At 43.0% G+C, this 26,865-nt stretch overlaps 1 protein-coding gene and 1 long non-coding RNA gene across 4 annotated transcripts in view; one reads left to right on the top strand and one right to left on the bottom strand.

Moving 5' to 3' along the window:
• Positions 1 to 398: 398 nt before the first annotated feature.
• LOC311583029 lies at positions 399 to 19,780 on the bottom strand. 3 transcript variants are annotated; one of them, XR_014774359.1, is made up of 4 exons: positions 19,742 to 19,780; positions 19,491 to 19,626; positions 1,515 to 1,626; positions 399 to 981 (listed from the first exon to the last, which is right to left on the bottom strand). It is a non-coding gene; the product is annotated as an uncharacterized lncRNA (long non-coding RNA). The 3 variants fall into 3 exon arrangements; XR_014774360.1 differs by adding an exon at positions 7,093 to 7,222 and having other exon boundaries at positions 19,491 to 19,768; XR_014774361.1 differs by having other exon boundaries at positions 19,491 to 19,768.
• A 25-nt stretch (positions 19,781 to 19,805) lies between these two features.
• Positions 19,806 to 26,865, top strand: part of LOC311582464 (uncharacterized protein) — a gene marked incomplete at its 5' end in the record, with an annotated part of 36,799 nt that continues 29,739 nt past the window's right edge. The window contains 3 exons of the mRNA XM_084755633.1: positions 19,806 to 19,819; positions 19,852 to 19,983; positions 24,656 to 24,766. Of these exons, the coding sequence (XP_084611759.1) occupies positions 19,806 to 19,819; positions 19,852 to 19,983; positions 24,656 to 24,766 (257 nt within the window). The remainder of the gene's footprint in view (positions 19,820 to 19,851; positions 19,984 to 24,655; positions 24,767 to 26,865) is intronic.

Raw genomic sequence — 26,865 nt, 5'->3', positions numbered from 1 at the left:
AAATAAATACAAAAGAAAAGATGTGTTTCTGTCAGTAATTTTATGCTGTTCTGAGCCAGTCTGAAGCTTGCCCCTTTTCCTCTGGTGTATCTGCACTTGGGAGTAGATACAGAGAACTCAGGTCTTTATTGGGTAACAGGGTATTTATTTATTAAACATACAAAGCAGGTACAGTAAAGAGTTTACTGTAATTTTCCAAATTCTTTGAGAATTTCAAATAATGTGTTCCCTTTTTGCTTATTTTTTTTTTTTATTTTTAAAAAATTACAGCCGGGCACGGTGGCGCACATCTTTAATCCCAGCACTTGGGAAGCAGAGGCAGGTGGATTGTTGTGAGTTCGAGGCCAGCTTGATCTACAAAGCGAGTCTAGGACAGCCAAGGTTACACGGAGAAACCCTGTCTCGAAAAACAAAACAAACAAACAAACAAACAAAAACAAAAAAAGAAAAAGAAAGAAAGAAAAAATTACATTTTTCTCTTCCCTTTCCTTCCTCCAAGCCCTCCTATATGTACTATACCTCTTCTGCTCTCTTTCAAGTTCATGGTCTCTTTATTCATCATCAATTGTTATTGCAAGCATATACATATTTGCATATACATATTCCTAAATATAACCCATTAGTTTTTCAAGACAAGGTTTCTTGGTGTAGCCTTCGCTGTCCTGTATTCCCATTGTGGACCAGATGGCCTCAAACTCACAGAGGTCTGCCTGCCTCTGCCTCCTTGAGTGCTGGGACTAAAGGTGCATGCCACCACATCCAGCTCATATCATGTTCTAAATATAATTTTGCCCTTGAATAAAACCTTTGAGCTTTCCAAATTTTCTTCTTTTATTATCACTTGATCTTCATGAGGGTTAACTGAAGAGAAGATTTAGCATCAAGAAGTTCAGTGAGTTGCCAAGGTAATCAAAGTTAGATAGCATGTCAACACAAGTCAGGACCCGAGCCTCTATTAGAGTGCTCCATGAACACTGGAATCTAAGGTACAGAGAAGAATTTGAGTAAAAGAACTGAGTAGAAATTGAGAGGCTTAAGGTTGCTGTAATCCAAGCTGGAAGGCTAAGCAAAGCCATCAATACTACTTCCAGTTTGTGTTTGCTACAGACTGTTTGAAAGCATTTTCTCTCAAGTTCATAACCTACTTCTCTCACAGGCAATGCTTAGGAACTTTTAGTAATTGGTCTAGAAAAGTCTTCATGAAAACTAAGTCTAGTAACTTGCATACATAAAAAGTTTGACTTAGTATGAATAACCTTAAACTTAAAGCCGTGCAACCTCGCCGTTTAATGAGTCACACAAGTCTACTCTTTTGGATAAATTACTCTAAAAATCAAAAGAAAAATCTGTTTTTAATGACTTATGCTATCCTGTGGACAACGCTGTGACTTTCCTAACACCCACTAAGGAAAACAAACCAATTTCCATGTGCCATCACCCTGATCAACGTTGACTCTAAACACCCTCAGTATTTCAGTGCCACCCAGCATGTAAACATCTATGTCATATGTTACTTTAAACTGACGTCTTCCATGTTGGCGGAGAAGGCTGGGTGAAAATCCAACTGTGGGTCTTGCTCACTCTACCACAACGGTATTCTCTGTTCTCTTGTCCAGCCTCGCTGCCCTGCAATTAGGAAAACAAATCTTTTCACGTTTTCCTTCCGATTGTCAAATCTCTCCTGGACTTTGAGTTGTGTACACATCCTTCATCTCAGCCTCATATGTTCATAAAAGGAGTCCTAGGCATCACCCACCCTTCCGGTTTGCATTTGTGACTCTCTTGAGCATTCATGTACAGAGTCATGAAACCATTTAGGAAAATGTAGCCAGTGCTTAAAAACACAACATGAACTAGGCCATACTGAAAAGAAAGTGTGTCCCAAAGATTCATAAAACTGATTTCAATCAAATGTTGTGTGTTGAGTGCCTTTTTTTGTGGTTGAATCTGTGACACTTATTTTTATCTATTGTATCACAACTTTAAATCCATTCATTTAGCATCTTGGAGTGGTGAAGGCTGAGGTGCTACAGAATGAAGAGAAGAGAAAAATAGACTGTATGTGCATACACACAGGCACATTTTTGTGTTGCTTTCTTTTATGGGAATACCACTTAGCAATGGGCTAGGACTGATGCACAGACGGGTGCAACCAGAAGAGGAAGGGCTCGGGAAATTAAGGGCACAGTCAGCGCAGAATGGTATTTTCTAAGTGAATTTTAGTTTTCACTGTTAGAAATAAAGTTTGTGACATCTGTAGTGATGGTCCAGGTGTGTCCATGTAATACAGTGCTATCACAATGTTCACACTCCAAGAACCACTCAACCAATCAAACAAGATACAAACACAAACGTGTGTATGCACACACACATCACAAATAGTACTCATAATGTTTGAAGTACGCTTATGATTTTGTGCTGGGCCACATTCATAGCTATCCTTGAGCACATGTGGCCACATTTAGCCTGTGAATCCCAACTTGGACATGCCTGATTGGTATAAAAATTAGTTAATTATAATTGATGAAACTCATTAACTTTAATTAGACATATATATATTAATATTAATCAACTGTTGCTTGAAATGTGGTGAAATTACTCTCTTCTCACCAGCCCTCTCTTGGTTCTACATGCTGCCCAGGGCCCTTCAGCTCCCTGTTCTAAACTTTATAAGCTTTTTTATTTATAAGCTTCTTTAAAATTTTTTAGCTACCCATAGGTAGCTATGAGTAGTTTTGGTGGGTTTATGGCTTTAAAGATTTGTTATGTACATAGTTATTTACATACATATAAATATAATAACTGTATTAAAATTTAGGAAATAAAATGTACAAAATAATATATATCAATATAATTATATCCAACTATCATTTTATAGATGAACTGGCTTTAGTGGCTTAATGAGTATGCGTTTGTTTGTCTTCACAGATTTGAGTAATTTCTTTCTCAGATTTTACATAGTCATTGAGATATTTGTTTTAAACAATAAGTAAAACACTAGACACTTAAAAATTGTCTGTGATCTATGGCCATATAACCAGCAACAGAAATTGTGTGTCTTTTCTTCCTATGATAGAAAACAATGAGCTTTTGTTGTTGTTTGTTTGTTTGTCTTGGTGGTACTTATTCTTCCAACCCCCTCCCAAAGGTCCTCTGCCTCTGCCAGTTACAGGACGTAAACAAAATTTACTGACTTCTGTTTGTGGGGTCAAGAGTAGGAGACAGCAAGAGGACACACCCTTTTGGTTACAGGATTTGATTCAGACTTGCGAACAAGAAACACGACAGATAAGTCAGGACTTCAAGCTGATTGCTCCGGAAGCCAGGAAGTCTCGAGGGTGAATGAGACCCGCTTGAGGGTGGGAGCACTGCTACGGAGGTAGAGGGAGGACACTGTGAGGAAGGAGTGTGGTGCATCCCTGGAACCACAGACCAAGCTTTGTGTGAAGCCAGGCCTATCCTGAGTCCTTCAGTTATGTTACTGATGTGTGTGTGTGTGTGTGTGTGTGTGTGAGAGAGAGAGAGGGGGGGGTGGGTTGGGTTTTATATTCAATAAAACCACTATTGTGCAAAGTAAAAGGTTTACATTCGGCTTGTTCTTGGTTATCACCAGTTAGCTCCCCAAACATGACTCTATGCATCATATGACTGCACAGATATATGGGCCACTTGACATTTTTTAAACTATAATATTTTGGTGGAGGCCTTTCGTTTTTCAAGATACTTGTGTCTCTCCTTAGCCTGTCCTTGATATTTCACATAGTTCACGTGTGCAAAATGTCCTTCTGATCTCATTCTTTGTTTATGAATCTATCTTTAAAAAAAAATAAACCCAAGGTAAATCTATGATGTTTTACCTATTGAGTAATCTTCCCTCATTTACTTCAAAGCATCACTTCGTTCAAGAAGATTGGCCTAAAAACCTGCCTCAAAACCTCCCATTGCAGTAAGTGCCAGCAGCCTTTACCAAACTATCCAAAGCAATTGATTTCTTATTGAAAAGTAGAAAAGGAGACATGCTTGTGAAAGCCTTTTAGGGTTTCTTTAGAGCATTAACACCCTGCATTCCAACAGCGCACACCAGCAAGCCTGTGATTATTTATAATTTCTAGGTTGATGACGCGCACCATTAGTTCATTTCTCAAGGTCCTTTATTGCTTCCAGAGGCAGTTTACTGAAAGTAATAAAGGGCCTGAGCATCAATTCATCTGCCTCACAGAGCAGATGTAGAAGATTCCAGAACACATCTCAGAGTACTGGAATGCTGCAAATTGGTGCTGCTGCTGCATCCTTTACGACTTTAGTGTTCGAACTGAATGCTTCGCAGCGTTCAATGGGTGGGTCTCTTTAGATTGGCAGGCAGCTCCTCTGAAGTGGTGAGGAGGCCAGTGATCATCCAGGCTGTATGTAAGAAGTTAGCTTCAGAGGGAGGACCTGGGAGCCTCTGTCTCCCCAAAAGCGCTTTCCGGTCTATATTGATTACATTTTAAGATCCATTGTAAACTTTAGCCTGGCTCTTTGTGTGTGTGTGTGTGTGTGTGTGTGTGTGTGTGTGTGTGTGTGTGTGTGTTTTAATCACTCTTCACCTTTTAACTCTACCTAGCTTTTGATAAGTAAGACAGAAGGAAAAATACTCCACAACATGCGTGAAAATGAAACGCTACAGCTTGGATAAATATTTAGAATCAATTTGTAAAGAGCAAAACTCCGTGAGGTGGCGCAGAGAAGGGGGTCTGGGATGGTTCTGAAGCATTTTAAAATCTGTACCTTATTCAGGCCAAATGATCCAGGATGGACAAATTTTTAGAAAGGAATTGGAGATAATTTTACTTTCTTAAGTGGGTTTTGTATAGGATTATCCTCTGAGCCTCATTGTCACCATCTTTATAGCTCCACTGGGCTCTGCTCACAACCATCTTGCCTTGGCCTATTGACTGCTTATCTTCCCCCATAGAGGGAGAATTTGTATGCAGATCTTCCTTAAATGGATGGGGTATTAGAGGAGGGGCAAGCGGATTATAGGTGGGAAGGTCTAGGAAGAGGCTTCCATCATCCCTGCTGAGTGTCAACCTTCCCAAATGGCTTCTTAAGGTCGCCTTCACTCTTGCCTCCAGCCAGTCCTCATTGCTTCTCCCAGGTGAACTTTGGAGGGAGCCTGGGCAGAAGACATTGCTTATGTCTCTGTTATGGAGTAGTGAAGATTTTCACTGTATCATTTTTATTTATAGATATAGTTGTAGGCTTTTATTCTTTCCAGTGAGCATATCAAATATTTAAATATGCATTCTTAACAGTACAGCATTACCACTAACATGCTAATCTTGTCACTTCCTTAATAGCCCTAGAATATCTCCCACTTTGCCCTTCAGATACTTTCCTCTTATCCTTTGTGCCACTACCACACTTTTTTTTTAAATCTCCATTTGACTGTGAGTATTTGCCACTATCGGGTGCATTAGTATTTTTTTCTAATGAAGGTCTGTTGACAATACCCTCTGTCTACTTATATTTGACTGAAAAAATTTTCACTCCAGACTAGTTTTGTAACTATTTTTCCTTGATATAGAATTTTATATTGCCGGCTTGAAAAAAGAAAAACCCAGCAGCCTAAGGATGATGCTCTGATTTCTAGACTCCCTAGTTCCTCTTGACAAGTCCTTTGTCGGCCTCGATGTTTTCAAAGGTTGCACTTTATTTTATTTTATTTTTGGCCCAGGATTCCGGCTACATGTAAATTCAACATTTTCATTGGCTCCTTCTTCCTTCTATTCTGAGGATTGACCCTAGGGATGTATGTATTGTATACAACGATTTATCTGAGTTACACCGTCAACTTCTTGGCTTCTTTTTACTTTTGATTTTGATGTCAGGATGTATTAAATGGTCTAGCCTAGTCTTGAACTTCAGATCCTTGTGCCTCAGCCCCCAAGCAGTTGGGATTACAGGCGTGCACTGCCAAGTCTTCCCATCTGTCTTCTCTTCTCTTTTCTTCCAGCACATCACTGGTTTATTTATGTCTTTGATGTGTGTATTGCATGAGCGTGCATGGGCATGGCATGGCATGCATATGGAGATGAGATTAAACATCCATGGGAGTCAGTCCTACTGTGTGGGTCCTGGAGACCCAACTCGGGTCATCAGTCTTGGCGGCAAGCACCTCTGCCCGCAGCATCATGTTCTTATCTCTTCTTTCACTCCATCTCTCCCGCCCTCCTTCCTTCCCTTCCTTTGTCTTCTCCCTTTCCTTCTTTCATTGTATTTCTTTATCCCAGCTTGTGCACTTTCTACTCATTTTCCTGTGAATCTATTTTTTATCCTCTGCAGCTAATCTCTTCCAAAGGAGTTATTGCTGAAATTAGGTTTTACAATTCTAGGATGGTAATCTTTAGTTTTCCAGTGTTCACTAGCAATTATGTATCTTTTCACATATTTTGCCCTTCCCAACTGTGCTTTTTTTTTTTTTGGATGTTAACATTGGTTATTCCAAAGTCCAAACATACCAACAGTCGTATTGGAGACACTGAACCATTGGTGACCTACTGTTTTAATATTTAGTTTCCTGATCACTAGCCATTCCTTCCAGGCTATTTACAAATCTAACTGCTTCTATTCTGTGCCAAACATTGGATGTAAACACTTTTAGACTCTCCAGATGACATGCATGACCATCGAGGGTCATCCATTAGAGCCCTCAGGCTATGCAGGGCTGCTTGTCTCATTCTAGGCCCTGTTCAAATGGCTTGAGACTGAGGTGTAGGTATCAGTGACTCCAAACCTGTTTACCTCTGTTTTTCAGGCACATTTCCCAAGTCTTTTCATTGAAAGAGTCCATCGCCTTGACGGTGGAAGACTGTGGCAAATGCAGTCTACCCCTCAGAGGTTTGGGACTTTGGTTTTGGGCTCCACTGCTGCTCCCACACGTCTGGAGGAGGAATCTGGCCATCTGTTTGAGGCAGGTTGCATCCTCAAGGGAGGCTTTGTCTCTTAAATTCCATCACACTACAGGGGATTTCAGTGTGCGCTGTGAAAGCTTCCTAGTTCCCGATTTCAGCAAATACACTGTGGGAAAAGCTAACCAGGTGTTTAGGATACCTGAAGTTTCCAATTGTCCCGCCAATACCGCACGACCACTGCAAGCTTTGCTGAATTCTCATTCCTTCCCTCGGCGAAGGCCTTCTGTGAGGGCCAAACCACTACCAGCCCGTGTGTAGAACTGGTGAACCTTCCACAGAAGAAAATGGTTCGTCACAGACTTCTCATCTCAAAAGCCCCACCCGACTGCTTACTTAACTCTCGCCAATCCCCGACTTTCCCAGATCTTTAAAACTACCTTTTCTTTCATGCTGTACCTGGTTTTGAAAGTTACAGGAGCAGAAATAGTGACCCCACTGTCTACTATTTCCTACTTAGAACCACAAAATAAATATGTCTACATAAGTGAAAGACTTTCTTAAAAGGTTGTTGTGAAAATGAATGGTTATGATGCCTATAAACGATGTAGCTTAGCATTCATGAGTGTAGTTCATTTATATTAGTTACTACTGTAATTGCCTTCTAGCCTAACATTTTCCATCTGTTGGTTCTGATTTTTCTTTTAAATGTAGTCCTTATATGAATCTGAAATTCTGCTTAAGTCTCTTGAAGCATCTGAGTAAGTTTGTACTTTTGTTTATGCTTTGCACGAACTACCTTGCTTCCTTTTCCCCAGGGCATCTCACAGAGGTAACATTTTGCCTCCACTTGCAGTGCTAAGCATCCCTTAACAACGCTGATACTATGGCTACCCTGGACACAATTTTGAAGAACAGGAGAGCCAAGCCTTTGTTTTAAGGGATACAGTAAACCTAGAATTTAAGGAAAGAGGAGGCTATGATGTCAGTACCCACAGAGTGTTAAAGCAATTGTTGTAGTTTGCTTTCTGTTGCTCTGGTAAAGCTTGGAACAAAAGCAACTTGTAGAGCAAAGCGGTTGCTTCATCTCACAGGTTATAGACTACATCATATTAAGAAAGTAAAGTAGAAACTCAAGGTAAGATCTTGAAACAAAACCCACAGAGGCAGACTGCTTGCTGGCTTGCTCCCTCTGACTAGGGATGGCATCATCCACTGTTGGCTTGGCCTTCCTGAATCACTTATCAATGAAGAAAATGCCTCATAGGCTAATCTGATCTGGGTAATTCTTCAGTTGAGGCTCCCTCTTCAAGGTGACTGTTGGTTTGTGCCAAGTTGATAGCTGAAGCTAAGTAGGGCATGGTTAATACTTGTGTTATGGTTTTGAGGTGGACTGACTTCTGTCATGGAAGGGTCTTGATTGGCCCTGATGCCTTTAATGGCCTTCTGTTCTCTAACACACACACACACACACACACACACACACACACACACACACACACACGTCAAACACTCTCACTACTCACACTCCTGCTCGGCCTTGTTGCTCCATCATCAAGCAGTGGCCAATAGAACAGTAGAATGCAGAGGTTGCAAGCAATTTGAAGAGCAATTATTTGTCTAGAGTAGTTCTTTCCCATTGGGCACTTTGGTCGTCAGTCAGCTAGAAGGATGAGAACACTAAGGAAGTGAGCTAGGAGTCCTTCCCTTTCCTATCTCTTCTGTCACTGGCCAGGAAATAAAAACTGTGTTCATTTTAGTCTATGCTTACAAGGCCGGTAAGGCGGCCTGTAATTTACGAGCATCTGTCTATTATACTGTGCTTTCAATGGGTCTTATAGTCACTAATGAGCTATTCAACCCAGCATCCTACAAACTAGGGCAACCAACTCATCGCCACTCTGCAGACATGGGGAAGGCCTGGGAGATTAAAAGACATGCCTGAAGGGATACAGTAAAGCCAGAAGAGAAGCAAGTCAGAACTCATGAGGTCCTGATGCCTAGTCCCACGAATGGTAGTAAATATTTTATGATCATTTTAGGATCATGCAAAAAGACCTTTCCAAGTAAGGAGATGCTCGGGCAATACTGGAAAATTAAATGGAGGGATGGCAGGTAAGGGGGGTTAGCAGGGATGGTGGTCCCAGGGGAGGGGGTCCTGTGTATGGACTAGGACTGGGGGAATCTGCAGAAGTAAGTGAAGGCAACACTAACCACTTTGCTCCGTTCCTTTTACAATTGGGGTTCAGTAAGACCGAGCTTCCACATTTACACTTGGATTTTGAATCCGACTGCACTTCCCAGTGAAGGCGATCTGTAAGCTTCTCCTTGAAAGATGACTTTGAATGGATTCATTGAGGCTTTGAAATGTGCATCATGGCTCTTCTGACTTTAGACACTGTTGTCAGCAGGTCTCAGCAACCAGGCCAGAGAGGAGAATGAACGACTCGCATTTGAACCTCAGTAAAAAGAAACTTCCCCGACTCAGACTTAAGAGTTTGCTTTATCTAAGTAAAAGCTTGTTATTACTTTGGTTAGCCTTTCAGGGGAAAACCAAAAAAACCTGAAAAAACAAAATAACAACCCCCCCAACCCCCCCAAAATCAAACCAAAACAAACAAAAAACAAAACAACAACAACAACAAAAAAACCCAACAACCAACAAAACAAAACAAACAAAAGCCCCAAACCCCTATTCACTCATTAACAAATATGCCAGGCCTGGTGCTGGGTCCTAGAGAAGCAAATCTTGAGCAAAGGATGGTAAGAAACAAATAAAATCATGTTCAAAGCCTTTGAAATAATTTGTGTTTTGTAAGCACATTAGCTGCTTGGCCTGTACTGGGTGGCTTCCTTTCTGCTCGCGTGTGCCGTCCCCGTAGCGGCCTCAACGTGGCAGGGAATCCTGTGATTAACTGTCTGTGGAAAAGGCTACAACAGAAACCAACCTAATTTTAAACCCTTTAAATGGCAACAAGACACTGAGGCACAACAAATGCAACCAATCAGAGGGTTTTCATTAACCGCTCTTGCTGGGAGGAAACGGTGACTGGTAGGAAAGAATAGAACCCCTTTGGGCCTAGAGCACTTAATTCTTCTGTGGATCTCAGGCCGGCGAAGCTGGAGGGATGACCACACAGGGAGGAGGAAGAGGAATTCAAAAGGACACTCTTCTGGGAAGCGAGTCATGCCCAGAGTACCAAGTATTTTCTCTGTTTTATTCCGTGGGTGCCCTGGAGCCAAAGAGTAGACAGGACTGAGTGAGCAAAGCAACGGGGGCAAGGGGTGGGTATCAAGGCAGTTGTCCAAGGTGGTGCCAGTGAGCGATTCGGGAGAATGTAAGGAGGGTAATATTGTGGCTGTTTGCTTTCTCTAAGTGCTTAACTCAATTTCGCAGAGAGACACCACTGGCAATTTTTTTTTCTCACATCCAAAAGAATAGGAAAAACAACTACAAAATAAACCAGTGGCCCCATTTCCTTCCTTTTTCTGAGGAATAATAGCTTTCAATCTTTTGATGTGCTGATTTAATAAAAAATAATGCCTTCTTGCTACTCATGTTTTGCTGGTGGCAGTAATCAGCTTCACCAGAGACCAGATCTCTCTGTCTCTGTCTCTCTGTCTCTGTCTCTCTGTCTGTCTGTCTGTCTGTCTCTCTCTGTCTCTCTCTGTCTCTCTCTGTCTCTGTCTCTGTCTCTCTGTCTCTGTCTCTCTCTCTCTCTCTCTCTCTCTCTCTCTCTCTCTCTCTCTCACACACACACACACACACACACACACACATACACACACATGCATATACACACATACGTACACACACACACATGCATATACACACATACGTACACACACACATGCATATACACACATACGTACACACACACATGCATATACACACATACGTACACACACACATGCATATACACACATACGTACACACACACACACATGCATATACACACATACGTACACACACACCTATACATACCCATCTACATCCACGTATATACACAAGTGTCAATGGGGGGAGGAGGTTCAACATCAATTTTGAAACATTTGGTCATTTCAACTTTAATTTTTAAACGAGGGAGGAATTTACCTGATTCTCAACCATGTGTCAGAGGATTTCTTTTACGTCTTAAGATAAATCAAAGGAAAAAATGGGTTTAGAGAATTGCACGTACCGAACCTGTGGCAACCTAATGCTATTCAGTCCCTGCCCTGAATTAGCACCAGCCTATATGTGAAGACCAAAGCTCTAGTCACTGGCCAGATTCGTTATTCACTTCGAAAACCGTAAGTGAAGAGACTATAAGCTGGCGGAGCAGCAGTCACAACAGCCTTGTCCTGTTGATCAGCTGGAGCCGACCAAGGCTCTTAGTTTTAAGACTGAGCTGTGAGACACTTTCTTCCTCATGATTTGGGAGGAAGGTAGAACAAAGCCCTGCCCTTGGTTTTCTCTTCCAGGGATGTCTTAAAACAAATCTCTGCCCTATACTAAACCTGTTAGTATGTATCAGATGAAGGGACGGGTGCGCGAGCTTCTGTATGCTTGTCTTCATGTTGTAGGTACACAGGTGTGAGAGTGCACGTGGAAGCCACAGTACAACCTTCTTTGAGACATGGTTTCTCATTGGCTGGGTTTTTTTAAGTTAAGATTCATAGGCTAGCCAGAAAGCTCCAGCAACCCTCTTTCTGCTCCACCATCCGGTGTTGGAGTTACAAACATATCTCACCTTGCTAAGGGTTCTTATTGGATTCTGGGGATTGGATACAAGTCCTCACACTTCACACTTACGAGGTGAGCACTTCACTTTTCACAAGTTGGAAGCTTAGCTGGGCGGGGTCTTGCCCTGAAATTATCACTCCATTTATCCATTTAGCATCCAGTTTTTCTCTGAGCCTCACTCTAGTGTTCCCTCTCGCCTCATAGTATACATTTTGTGTTTCTCCTGGCTCAGCTTGATCCTTTTTATTATAGATCTGTCTAAGATTGACCATTAACAGCCAAGTTACACAGTCAATACTAGACTGCTTTGAACTCTCTTCTGCCAATATCGTTAATCTGAGACTCTTAAATTCAGCCTTAAGCAGACTTTTCAGACTATTTTTGACAAAAAAAAAAAAGCAGACACACAATTCACCAAAATATCACAAGAATGATTTCTGGGCCACCAACTGGTATTCTTCTCCTCTGAAACTTCTTGAGCTGGGCCATCCCAATCTACATTGCTCTCAGTGCCATTGTCTTCCTTGTTCCTACCAGGATGGCAGTTTTACGCCCTACTTAAAATGTTCAACTGCCTTCCTAATCCAAAGTCCTAAAGTTCACATTCAGCCAAGAAGCATAGTCGGGCCTGTCACATCAACACCCCACTCCTGGTACCAAATTCAGTCTTAGCCAAAGCTCTATTGCTGCAAGGAAGCACCTTGACCACAGCAATTCTAAAAAAAAAAAAAAAAGCACATTTCATTGGGGATTGCTAAAAATTTCAGAGATTTAGTTCATTATTGTCATGGTGGAGAAGCTAGAGACACACAAGCAGACACGGTGCTGGAAAGGTAGCTGAGAGTTCTACATTCAGAATAGCAGGCAGCATAGAGAAACACTGGGTCTGGCCTGGGCTTCTGAAACCGCAAAGCCCACCCAGTGAAACACTTTCTCCAACAAAGCCACACCTACTCCAAAAAGGCCACACCTCGTAATCCTTGTCAAGCAACATTACTCCCTAATGATGAAGCATTTGGATATATGAGCCTATGGGGAATATTCCTATTTAAAGAACCACAGTTGTTTACTTTTGAAATGAAAAGTATAGGGAACAGGAGTGAACAGAAATCCCATTGGCCTTCCATTGGACTTTTCTTATTTTGGACATTGGTTCATTCTCTTTACTTACCCTTTCTAATATTTTATAAAATCCTGAATTATGGCAAGCTCTAAGCTGGGAGACAGATTAAAATTGAACAAGGAATTCCAAGGCACCACACCTACGACTACTGTTTTAATCTGCTTTCTTTTGGATTACAACAGAATACACAAAAATGCATGAGGCTGGGTACATTGTAAAGAAAGGAGCTCACTTAGCTCATGGTTTGGAGGCTGATTGTTCAAGATCTAGCAGCTCCATTCACCAGGCCTGCCTTCCTGTAACAAGCCTGGAGACGAGCAAATGGCCGCTCTGGTTTACCCTTCACCATCTCCTCTGTTGGAAGCAAGGTTCTCAATATGCTGGTAGTGTCAAGGTTGTGGAGTTTTAAATATTTAAGGCTTGCAGGGATTTAGTTATTAGGAGTATTGTCACAGAATTATAGAAGGGATTAGTGCTGGTCCCTAGAGTGACTAAGTCACTGTGAGATTTCATTGTTATAAATGAGCAAGCCTGAGCCTTGAGTCTCCCTGATTTCCTCTCTCTCCCACTGTGGTCCCACCAACCATGAGGCCTCACCAAAGCTCGGATTCGTGGACCTGAACTTTCATTCTCCTAAACAGTAAGTGAAACAAACTCCTTCCTTTATAAATTAGCCAGCTTCGGGCATGTTGTTACAGTAATAGAAAATGGACTGATACAGGAGTCTTAGACTTGGAGCTAACCGTGCATTAGATTTACTATTAAGCTTTCAAAACTGAAGGGAGGGGGCCAAACATTAACAAAGCACCGACTGAGTATCACTTCTTCACTCAGTTCTAACAATGACCCTGTGATGGAGGTGTGGTCGCCTCTGTGTTACGGAAGAGGGAGCAACAGGGCACGTCAACAAGCTGAGCTCTCCAGGTAGACACAGCTTACGCGGCATGGTAGGTGGAAAGCCTGGGCATCAACCTGCCTTCTCCATCACGGCAGGCCATCTCCTCTGTCCATCTCTTGGTCTTTAGGATTTTTTCCCCCTTGGAATTTAATGGACATGAAGCATTTCAATTTTGCTAGCTAGCAGCTCTCAGTGTGTGTAGACTGTGTCCAACTCCTTTGCTCTTTATACCTCACCAGGGAGGTGCATGGGCTCAAAATCAGCAGCCCTGTGATTTGTTCCTGTTTAGAGCCTTTAACACTCTTCGAAGTTAACCATTAAGGCAGAAAAACTAGGCATTCTACGTACTGTGAATACCAGCATCTCCAATATATGGACACTGTGCTCTTTTTGGTGGCTCAGTTAAAGTTGGTGTCTTTGTCAAGACAGGCTTTATCAGAAATGAGAAAGCAGGATCAATTTCAGAAGAAACAAATGACAAGAAATGAGAACTCCTCACTCGCAGCTGTAGCTTGTAGGGCTCTAGCTGTTTTTTTCTCCTCGCCAATCCCTATAGGTTGCAGCCGTGAAGAAATTACAGTGCTGGCTCTTGATGCGACCTCACATACAGCCTCAATCTGTTTCTCTTGGATATGGTCCACCCAAGTTGCATTACCACCCTGTCACAGGGGAAGCGGTTCCCAGCAGGACTGCCCTGAGCTCCATAAATACTCTCCTGGCTCCACCTGACTGTGTGTGTGAAGGCTGTGCCCAAGAACTTAAGTGTAGGGAACACATCTGTAATTGGTGATATTTAAATACATGTTTTGAACACTCAGGGTGTTCTCTTTCTTTCTCAGTCACACACACAAACACACACACACTCCCATAGACTTTTGTCCCCTTTAAATTACAGAATAAATCTGTTTTTTTTTTTTTTGGATAAAAATTTTACTTTTTTTTTGGTAACAAATAACTCACAAATTGTTGATAAACTTATATTTTAATAAATACATTTAATATCTTGAAGCAAATCTAGTATTACAAATATAAATCAGTTCTAAACCAAGAGTAAAATCACCTCTGGGTGTAAAGTGTGACTTGATTTACGAAATGTCCCTGCTCCAGTTTCAAACATCCTGCTTTCCCCAAGACTTCGATTTTAGGTTGTTTTGGAAGTTGCCCCTTCTCCCACTACTCAGAGTCTTACTCACTTGCTTTCCTTTAGGAGAAAAAAAAACCTATTAAAATATATGGCTTGCTTCATTATTATTCAGGGTAAACTGACATATAGAAACTGTATATGAACTAGGTTTAAATGACTCAAAGGCAAAAATTAAAGTTTCCCCAAAGCAGAATGCAGATACTTAAGTGCAGAGTGGGACCTAAAAAACAAACAAACAAACAAACCCCAAGTGTATCTGAAAGCAATCATTTAACTATGTGACCAAAAAATGTCATCATCTACACCCATTTAAGAAGGACCCAGCTCATCTCACATTGTACAAAGTTGTCAGCACAGCAAACCAATGTTAAGCCTCCTGGGGAAAAAACATGTGTGGGCTCAGGCGTTGGATTTAAAAAGAGAGGGGAGAGGAAAGAGGGAGAAAGCCGCCTGATAGCCAAGGTTTGCTGGGATATTTTGTAAATTAGAGTTGACCCTGCTTCTTATCTGAGACGGCTGCGGGCAGCGTGTGGCACAAAGCACGGTCCGAGCTCATTCTTCTGCCTTCGGAATGAGAGTGTTTTTCTTCGTGGGCTTCGTGTTTAGGCGTTGGGGATGCTGGGTTATATAAATTAATTGTATCCTTGCAGCACTGACGTGAATAGGCTCTTTAGGACTAACACGCTGAAGGAGGGACGGCTTTTCTCCCCTTTACCACCCACAGTATGTTATGAGTAGCACGGAGTATTTAAATGCTTTGGCACAGGGCTTGAATAAAGAGCTGATCTTGAAAATACCACTATCATTATTTATTTTGAAATTGACACCCGGCTCTATTTTTAAGGCTTTATGCCCAGTTTTATCTCTGTCTCAGATAATCCAACACACGCACAAGAAGGGGGCCCCCAAATGCCTTTCTTTCTCCATCCCCTCTCCCTGCATCTTTCCAGTTAATTTTTGGAGGAGGAAAAAAAAAAAAAGTGAAGAAAACATGAGTCCAGAAAAAGACATCAACAGAGGAATGTTGTTTATTATGATTGGACAGTTTCTATTGGCCTAGTCGGATCGTTTTATGTTTTATTTTGATTGAGCAGATATCACTTTGCCAATCATAATTCCTGCAACTCAGCTTTTCAACCAAAACGAAACGACCTTTTTCAGCAGCTGGTCTCTCCCTGAAAGTGTCATTGCCTGGCAAATAATAACTCAATTACAGTAAAAGTGACCAAGGTGGTATAACACCTATACCCTGCTTTTTAATTCCATTTTTGCCTGGAGCCCACAGGTCAGCTAAGTATGGTAGCAGAAGAAATTGGGCTAAGAAGTGCGTCTTCAGTTTAGTGAGTGTGCTGCCAACTACACCTCTGTCTAAGGCTTTACTCTTGACTGGACAGTGTGGAAACTGTCAGTGTAACACTAACAGTGTTTGTGAGGGACTTTCAGAGAGGACTAAAGGTGACAGACAGATCCCTGGCCTTGGAGAGCATTACCCTGCAGGCTGAGGCCTCAGAGAGAGTGCAAGATGGCAAAGCAGAAAGCCAGCTAGCTTGGGGCTCCTCTGTGATTGGACTCTTCATCAGCTTAGCCGCCTCTCTCTGCCATACCCTGGCTGCTGTGGTGGAGGGGCAGTCCTGAAACTGTGAGCTGAAATATCCCTGTGTCAGGTTTGCCACAGAAAAGCAAAGCCTGGCAAACACGCAAGTTTCTTCAAAAAGAAACTTTTAAAACACGATGAGAAGAAGTTGTTCCTACTAACCTTTGCCAAACTTTGGTTTTTATCATAGATGTGAACAGGCCCCGTGTCATAGTGAACTCTTCACAGTGACGCTCCACAGCAAAACTGCCCATGTTTTTGTTTAAATGGAATTTTTGTCCTTTTCACTTAGCCTTGGGACTATTCACCTTTTTGGGTGGTCACTTTTTTTTTTAAGCCATATTAATGGAATGAGCCTTTCAAGGTTCTGGGTTCACAGCTGAGTTCATCTTGTCCAGTCTGTGAAGCTGGAAACAGAAGCCGATGCTGACAAGGCACTCGCCACTGCCCAAGGAAAGCCTTCTCCTCTGAGCGATGGGGATTCCAATTTTATTGTCCATGTGCTCTTAATTCCTGAAGTGTGAGGGAACGAATGTGGAATCTTATGCACGAGAGGGTAATAAACAGAAACTGCAGAGGGGAGTTTTACCAACAGCACACCAACATCTTTGCAAAATGACACTTCTCATATCCAGTGCAAGATGAGGGAGGAGACATATCAGCTTCCTAAATAGGAAGGGGCAGAGGTTTGGGGCACAAACGGTCCCTCTTCCAGGATTGCATGTGTTCAGGGTTAAAAGCAGCAGTCTCGTAGCAGTGTGCTGTTCGATTCTGTCAATACAATATTTTCATGTATTCTCTCAGGCTTGATGCAGCTCAAAGGGGTTTAAGATGGTACCTGAGTTTCCTGAGGGTAGGAGCCTTCCAAAATACCTAGTTTGTAGATCTCTGACTTGAACTGATGAAGTCAAATAGTCATATATATATATGCACACAGAAGCACGCGCGCACACACACACACACACACACACACACACACACACACACACACACGCTAATTTTATTTTGGTACCATTCATACAAATCCTCGTATTTATAAATTCAGTTCTGACCCCTGTACTTCCCCTAACTCCACTTTTATACTTCCATTTCACTATGTAACCTTGTCCTGCATTTTGATTTTTTCACAGTTGTAATGTATGTGAAGAGCAACGGCCCCCAAAGGCTCATATATTTGAATGCTTAGTCTCCGGGGAGGAGTGGCACTATTTGAAAGGGTTACAAAGATGAGCGTGTGGCACACTGGAGGAAGAATGTCATTAGGGGTGGGCTTTGATGTTTCAAAAACCCATGCCAAGGCCAGAGTAAGTCAGAGTCTCTCTCTCCCTCTCCCTCCCTCCCTCTCTCTCTCTCTCTCTCTCTCTCTCTCTCTCTCTTCTCTCTTCTCTCTCTCTCTCCCTCTCCCTCTCCCCCCCCCTCTCTCTCTCTCCCTCTCCCTCCCTCCCTCTCTCTGTCAGCAGTAGATCAGGATGTTGTTCCATTGCCACACATGCCACCATGCTCCAACCTCTCAAAGCTATATGCAATGCCCCAATTAAATGCTTTCTTTTATAAGAGTTACACTGGCCACCATGGTGTCTCTTCACAGTAATAGAACACTGATGAAGACATTTCTATTTTCCCTTGTAAGATCATCTGAGTTTGATCTCTGCTTCTTCAGTAGCAGCCTTTGTGACATCAGAAAATAACAGTCTTGGTAAAACTGTGCCCGTCGCTCATTTCAATACCTTAGTTCCCTCTGGAAAATCTGAAGGACAAGATGTCCAACGCAGAGAGTGTCATGAGAATTAAGGGAGTTGACTTGTGAATGGCAACCAGGAGCAGCAGGCTGTCCTGTGTTGTGAGTGATATGCAACGTGAGCTCTTCCTGTCACTCTGCAAATGGGCAATGGCTTAGCGGAAGAACTGTTCCCTTGAGCTTTGAGCAAGAATATCTCTTACTGTTGAGCCTATCTAAATTTTTTTTCTTAATTTTAGGACTTTGAGAATCCTGTACCATGCATTTTGACCATATTCACCCCTCCCCCTCATACAAAATGTCTTTACATTTGTGGGTACTGGGATGAGAAGATGCATTTTGGTCTATTATATGGTCCGTTTTGGAATTATCTGTAAATATACGAGATACAGTCGAGGAGTTACAACATCAGCATTGTTACTCAAAATCCAGGTTCCTCCACTGAAGCTCTGGTTTAACCTGCTGCCATGTCATTTTAACACTTCTGGTCAGGCCAACTGTGCTGTGCGATGCCTGGGTTTTAGACTGTTTTTACACACACACACACACACACACACACACACACACACTCACTGCATAACTCAGCACGAAGTGGTCAATGTTGCTGATATGGAAGACTGTGTATTAGGAATAACACAAAAAGCTTACGCTTGGATCAGGTTTCGACTCTGTAGTCATTGTTTGTTTTAAAAAGAGCTTTCCTGTATTGTCCAACTTAGTGGAGAGGGGTAAGGTGTTTAAATTTCTACAGTTATGTTTAAAGTTTCATCTTTTTGTATTTTACAACAGGGATCTACTTTCTAGTCAGTGTTTGATAAAATAACCCTTACAACCATCACCACATTTTAACAGATTAATTGTTGTGACGGGCGTGACTGGTCCTCACTGTGCACATTAGCCATGGGAAGACATAGCTTATGCTCATCAATATTGACTGTCCACTTGGGAGAACCTAGTCACCTAAGAGATGAGCTGCTGGGCAATTAGGTTAACTGAGGTGGGAAGGTATGTCCTCACTGAGGGTGGTACCACTGCCTGGATGAATAAAATAAAAAAACTGAGCTGGACACTGTAAATGCAACATGGCATGGCCTCACGCCGCTGCCACCTTGCACCCTCTGTCACTTTGGTGTACCTCTTAAGCTAAAAGCCAAAACAAGCCCTTCCCTCTCTTAAGTTGTTTTGGTCTATCCCAGAAATAAGGAAAGCGGCTAGGACAATACACAGCCCAGCCTTGTCAGTAAAGAGGTCCCAGGTCCATTTCCTCTCTAGGTAATTCTGGGTCTTCTACTAAACCATTAGAAATGAATTTCTGGATGAGTTGGAGTGAGACAAAATGAGCGAGCTTATTAAATAGAAATGAGATAAATCACACACCTTTGCCATAAACGTGGCTGTTCTGAGGGAGATGCTTATATGCACCCAGGTTCGTTCTAAATCCAGCGGTAGCCTGGGTTCCACTTCCGGCAGGCTGGTCCAGGCACTGTTTGCTTCCGGGCGGGAATAGTGGAACCTGGAGATCAAAGGTCCCGTTTATCTCTCAGGAGCAGCTTAGGGAGCTCAGGGTAAGGCTCATGCTCTACTCGAGGCTCGGTAGAAACGAATTTTTAATTAGGTGTTACAGTTACCTCTTTTAGGATGAGATTGCTGACATGAGATGGTAGTGGAACTTGGGAGTTCTAAAAGCCTGTGATGACACCGAAAGTGTTCCAGCCCTTTGTTAAGCTGCCGTGCTAAGTGCAGCAGAGGATGCAGGCCCCCGGGGCTTCACCAGCAGTCAGCATCGTTCTCCTGGTAATGGAGTGAGTGGGCGTCAGTGGCTGCCGAGGTCAAACCCTTGGTGTCCAGCAGCGATTCTTCTCCAAAATAAGTGAGTCTCAGACAGTCATGGTGGAGGAGTGGAGTGAGAGAGCTAGCCTTTGTTTTCATGAATCAGAGACATGATAAACATTGGGCAGTAGGAGGGGTTTGAGGGAGAATGTGTTTGATTTGCTGGGGCTGGGGTACCAGGAATACTTAATCTACATGTTACAAAATAGCCCTATCATAAAAGAGAAAAACAGGACTTAATTATCCTATGGGCGGGGGAGAATCTCCAGGTAGGGTCAAAGGCCATTGGTTGAAAGCCAAGATGCCAAGACGTCTTATTGGCATAGCGTGAGAATCATCCCCAGGTGCTTGCTGAATGGTTTCTCATCAGGAAACTATAATCTTCCCTGAAGGCTATGTGACACTCCTTAGGGGATCTGGGATTCCACAGATCAGGCACAGTGGGACTCCCACTGAGAAAGGGAGGCCATTGTCCCTTTTATACCAAACTCAGAGGCTATCCAGAAACACCAGACTTCCACCTTACAGCAGGGTTCCATAACCCAAGACACGGATAAAGGTTTCTTAAGAAAAATCACGACTTAACAAATTTATCTTCAGGCTACTAAAGTTGATAATGTTGGGCCAGTGAGACGGCTCAGAGGTAAGGGTGCTTGCTGCCAAGCCTGACAACTGAGTTTGATCCCTAGGACTTACATGGCAGAAAGAAAGAACCAAGTTCACACACACACACACACACACACACACACACACACACACACACACACACACCACATGGAGTGATGGGAGACAGAGAGACAGACAGAGACAGAGGAATGGAGGGAGACAGAGAGGAGAAACTAAAAGTATCTGAGAAGGTCTGCTGATTTCTCTTAAAGACTTCACTTCTTTTAAATACAATTGTAAGATGGTTGACAAGATGGCCCGTTCAGGGTCTGGAAGGGGAGTAGGGCTGACACACTTAGAGACCAAGTCCACACACGTTCTGGCCCCAAGCAAGCATGGCCCACTTGCTGCTCTAAGTATATTTATTTCAAATGTGTCTCTAAAAAGGGATATTGTCTAAGATCAACTTAATCTTTGTAGTTATGTTGAGATTTTTGACTCTCAAGCAAACAGAAACTGAGATATCCTGGAGTGAAGGGTTCCTTCCCTATGCACTCCTGATTTTCCTTGTCTTTCTACCTGCCTTAGGTTTCAAGTTTTCAAATGATTGTCTATACTCTGAAAGTGGCACTCTGACACTGTTCCTTTTGTGCTGTTAATTTTTCATTAAATCTAACAAGACAGTAGGCACCTTGAGAAGATCAGAAAGAAGGAAAAAAATTATTCTTCCTCCTCTGAATTTCTCTTCTCTAAACTTGTCTATACTACTGATGCTTGCTGTGCCTTCCTGCATTTAGGAACACACAAGCACAGAAGCAGGGAGGGATATTCTTGGAATATTCCAGTTCTTGGTATTCATGAGGTCTTTCCAAGCTCATACATGAAGACAGTGACGTCCATGCTGTTCCATAGGAGTCCACTGTAGAGGCTTAGTGTACTGCTGTGGCCATTACTCTTGGTTGTAGTTCTCTCTCTCTCTCTCTCTCTCTCTCTCTCTCTCTCTCTCTCTCTCTCCCTCCTCTCTCTCTCTCTCTCTCTCTCTCTCTCTCTCTCTCTCTCTCTCTCTCTCTCTCTCTCTCAGCTCTCTTGCTTGCAAACAATAATTCCCCAGACTTCTTGGTACCTATCTCATCACACATGTATATTGATAGTTCTTTAGGACAAGTATCCAGCAGTGGATAACTTCATCTCTGCCACATTCGAACAGCTAGAGTCTTCCATGTTTGTTGCCACTGTACCGAGAAGTTCCAATTCTAAAGGCCAGAGGGAGACACAGGGATAGCCTCCAAGTCTTTGGTTTCCTTAGAGGAATGAAGAACACTCTGATCAGGAGAAATATGTGGGAGACACATCATAAGACTACAGAACTTCTCAATTAGGTTAGGAAAAGTTTCTCTGGCATGATGGAGGAGCAAGGAAAGGGGACATTAGATGTGTTTAGGAGATTCTCATTGGTGGCCATGCACTGTACTTTCCAGATAATACTCTCAGAGAGCAGCCTGCCTAGGGGAAGGACATGGACAGAACCCCAAGGAACACATCTGCCCACATGCAGTCTGCCCAACATTCTAGGACTCCACATGCTGCCAAGAAGTGCCTTGCCTGGCGTCAGAGTGAGCAAAGCCAAGCCTGTGTTGACTGGTGACTACTTTCAGGACCATGTTCTTTTCCACACTCCCTAAGATCTTGGCATGATAGTAGTCTTTGAAAGATTTTATGGAAAACACAACCTTGATGTGACTGAGACTGACCTTCTACAAGTCAACAAAAGACCAGAGATTGGTTCCTGAGACACTTTCCTCTGCTACTGCCTTTGTGCATTAAAATGTATATGTCTGTGATGTTATTTTCTTCCCAAAGGTTCTTCCAAGTTACACTTCCACGAGGAATATAGGAAGTGCCTGTGCAACTAGATGTTCATTTGAACTCAAAGACATCAGCTAGATGTCTTTGGAACATGTGTATATACTGACATATACATATTGATATAGTAAGAGAAAAATGCGTCTAGTTGTTTAAATTTGCACTTCCCTGGCCACCAGTGAGCATCTTCTTACAGGCTTGCTGCTTGTTTGCATTTTCGCTTCCTGTAGAGCCCTGATGCAAGTCCTTCCATCTGCCATGTTGTTTGATGGCGCACCTTCTCTTCCACTCAGAGACTGATGAGTGGGCTGATAGTCCACCTTTAGGTACTCACTGCAAAGAGTGGATATGTCTCCATCTTTGCTCCTCAAAGGTAATTTTTCATTTATTATGGTTTTTTAGGGCTTCAAAACTCATCATTGAAAGAATTACTTCCATGTTTTTGTGAAAGACACTGAGATTTTTGACATGAAAAGGAATTATGGAGTGGAAGGCATGGAAGGGACATCAGGAAATGTCCTCAGTTTTTGACACTTTGGGGTGGGTGTTACTAATGAAAAATTATTCTTTGAAAAGACTGTACTGGGTTCTGAAGCCAGAAGATCACAAACAATGCCCTGTGAAAAGAGATTGACAAACAATGGTCTATGGCAAGCTATTGACTCAACTATCTACTTTATCATTTTTAGTCCCTCCCTCCCTCCCTCCCTCCCTCCCTTCCTCCCTCCCTCCCTCCCTCCCTCCCTCCCTCCCTTCCTCTGTCTCTGTCCCTTCCACTCTCTTCCTCCCTCCTTCTCTCCCTCCCATTCTCTCTTCCTCCCTCCCTCTCCTGTGTGTGTGTGTATTATGTATACACATATATTTGCACACAGAGAATATAGAGGAGGATGGCGGTGTCTTGCTCTATCATTATCTGACTTGCTCTCTTGAGAAAGGATTTCATAATTAACCCAGAGATATGCTGGTAGTCAGCCAGTCCCAGTAATTCTCCAGTCTCTACCATCCTATACCCTATAGGGCTGGAACAGGCTTGTGATCATGACCATGACCATGCTTGACTTTTTACACAGGCTCTGGGGATTTGAACTCAGATCCTCAGAGTTACACAGCCAGCACGTTTACCCTCTGAGCCATCTCCTCAGTCCTGCCCGTTAGTTGTAAGTTTGATTTACAAACCCATTTGCTTGTGTTGTTTCATTTACGTTCTCAGGAGGGATGCTCTTTCTCCCTGTCTTCTGATAAATCTGTGATATTTTGGTGATAGCTTTAACACTTGGCATGCCTCATTAGACAACTCATAATTCACCGAAGCTGTAAATTCTGCAGTGGTCTCACAGGTAGGAAAGAGCTCTGCTTTCAAGGTTGCTGCCCTGGTGCTGGGTGGTGCAGGCCACTAGCAGAAGCAGGCAAGCCCCGTCTCTGCCATCTCTTTTCTTCTCTTCTCTTCTCTTCTCTTCTCTTCTCTTCTCTTCTCTTCTCACTTCATTCTCTGTTTCTTAGCTCTCTTTCTGCTTAGCAGGTTCTATGAATCAGCAGTCTGAAGAGCTGCTAGCTGTTCAAATAGAGGCCAGGTTGTTAGTCTTTACTGTGTGAATGCTGCTTTGATGATGCTGTAAAATGAATTGGTGGACACCCAGAACACTGCTGGCATCCTTGGAACAGTCTCAGCAGAGATCAAAGTGGCCCACTGCGTGGGGGCAGCTCCCTGAGGACAGTGTTGAAGACTCCTGGCAGGCTGTCCAGGGCACCTCACAGCACCACTAGCTGTGCCTGCCTTTAGAGCACACCCCCACCTGTCCCAGAGCTCAGATTAAAGAAGGCCTTTCAGTGCACAGCCCCATTCTCTGGAAGAAGTTACGGGCACCTCTATTACGTTTTAAATAAATCATGAATACTAACACTTGCACCAACACCGCCCCTTTGTCTCCTCCAGGCCAACGCTGTTCTTGTGGTGTTGTTTACCATATTTGAGATGATTTAAAATGTTATGCAAGTGAGTACCAAGGTGCCCTGCCAGGAAAAGTGAGCTCTCTGGGTATTAGAACCAATGTCAGCCAAACTCCATCTGATGCTTACCAGAAGAGTAGAGAACACACGTTCATTGTCCTACAATGGCTTTTACTCCCTTTGCCACCCAGAACCCATGTTCTTACCTAACCTGGCACATGTCCAACACTTGGCACGTCATTTCCTGTCTAGAAGCTGGTTTTCTCTTTTTGTTTGTTTCTTGTTTGGTTAAGCAGAGGAAGACATCTTGACCTACCTGAGACATTTTTCTTCCTCCGTTGGAAATCCAGATTCCTTTGTGCGGGCTTGAAAGCAAGAGCGCATGACTCAGGGCACAGCGTAGGCAAGTAATTCTTCAGTCATAACAACTGTATCATTCTAGGGACAGGAAGAGATAACCCAACGACAAAGGAGCTCTCCCAAGTGGAGGCTGTGGGCTGTCATCTTCTGGAGTGATGGCTTGGACTATCGTGGATCTGTGAGGTAACAGGGCTTTGCTTTCATGTGGACATGGTGACATTCTTGTGGAAAAATGAAAACATAGCATGCTGTCTATACTACGGCATATTTAACACTGACAAGCGAAGGCTTCAGGGTGCAGCGGGATTGTCTGGGGCCGTTCCCCCTGCAGGTGTGCAGGCAGCAGCAGGCTCACTGGGTTACTGGAAGTGAGTATAGGAAAACATAGAGTTGGCTGTTTTTGGCTTCCTGCATGTCTGTTCGGGCTGAATGCATGGCTGGAAACAGAGAAACAAGCTATTCTGAAACCATGAGCAGCATTCCTCATCAGTGTAGAAGAGAGCTAAAGGTGCACAAAGAATAGTTATGATTAGGTCTTGGCTAATTGGATGAGCCCCCAAGTCATCTCTGAATGGAGTGGAATTCCTGTGTCTTCTAGGAGCCATACACACTTGTCCAAGATGTTTACAAATATCTCTTGTGTACCTAATAAGCCCATGTGATATACAGAACAGTGCTGCTGTTCTCAATCAAACGTACTGATTGCACAGCCAGTGTAAGGACGTGGGTTCGATCCTTGACACTACAATGAATGAGTGAATGAATGAATGAGTGAATGAATGAATGAATTAATGAATGGAAACTAAGTCCCTGAGGAGTAGAAGGAACTTGGGAGCCCTAGAGATTGTGACAATGTGAGTGGATCTGAGCCCAGATCTCAGGCCTGAAAACAGTTCAAAAATCTCTCCTAGGACTGTGTCCTGTGTGCATGCAGGCTTCAGTCACAAGCCCTCCACCTTTAAGTTCCAGTTCACCAAATGTACCTGAGAAGCTCAATCTCCCCTCACAAGAATTTATAAATATTTTAATATTAAATAAAAAAATGCATATGTATAGTGGAAAAGAAAAAAACAATAAGAAAATAACCGTCATTTATAAACCACTGCAGAATAACTGTTTACATTTCTGAGTGACTCTGTTGCTTTCACGAGATAAATTTATGTTTTTATACGGAATTAATGTTTCAAATATTAAAAAGAAGATCATCTGGTGTAGGATGCGGCCGCGTTTTAAGTTGACATACAGTGTTGAGAAAAATCTTCAATGGCGTGGGCGTGTGCCTTTTATGATCACCTATTTTTGCACTCTCTGGGCATAAGAACGTGCCTTGTTTTATCTGGCTTTGCAAGTTTTCAGTTCATAAACAATGCTGCAGTGACTGACCTACTGGTCAAGTTTTGCAAATATCCTTACAGCTTCCCTGGAACTCACTTCTAGAGCTCGAATTGCCACAGCAGAGGAAACTGTCGTTTTCCAGTTCTCACTAGGAAAGCAGTGGAGGGGAGGCCTCCGTTCTCTGCTCCTTCAGCAGCTTTAGCTTTTATAATGAAATAAGACCCTGGGCAGGCGCTTTATATAGCTGCTGCGCGCGGAGGCAGGCAGAGCACAGTAAAGAAGGAAGCTCCCTGCTTCTTGCTTTTGATTAATAAGCAAAACAAGCACCACCCAGTTTTTTCCCCCATACACTTACTTCTCTCCAGAAGACTGGCTTCTGTAAATGAAACAGGATCCCTAAGAGGGGACGTTAAGGAAGGTCGCCCTAGATCCACACTTCAAAGGCCTAAGGAGGCACCACCAAGGGAAAAGCTGCTTCATCGGTGGTGGCCCATGGCCATATACCTTCTGCTGTAATCCCTTCATTTTCAACAAGCTAAGTAGGGTTAATCCAGGTCAGCACTTGGGAAGAGGGCCTCTAAAGAAATCCTAAGTAAGCAAGATGTTGTTGGCGATTGTGTAGATGTCAATCCTGTGCAAACAAGTGTGGGCAGTTCTTCCACAGATACCTGCCTGCCTCGTAGTGTAAACCTAGCCAGCTTCTCAAATACTATTGGCCAGGGAGCCTAATTGGGAATAAGCTCTGTTTGGGCTCCAAGATTTCTTGGAAAGCTAGGGAAACCCTCAGCCTGGTCTCACCTGATTGCCTCGG

Source organism: Acomys minous (genome assembly GCF_964271855.1).
Source record: "Acomys minous genome assembly, chromosome: 14".
In the NCBI taxonomy this organism is placed as follows: domain Eukaryota; kingdom Metazoa; phylum Chordata; class Mammalia; order Rodentia; family Muridae; genus Acomys; species Acomys minous.
The sequence above is the reverse complement of the archived record's forward strand: the minus strand, read 5'-3'. Positions and strand labels throughout refer to the sequence as shown.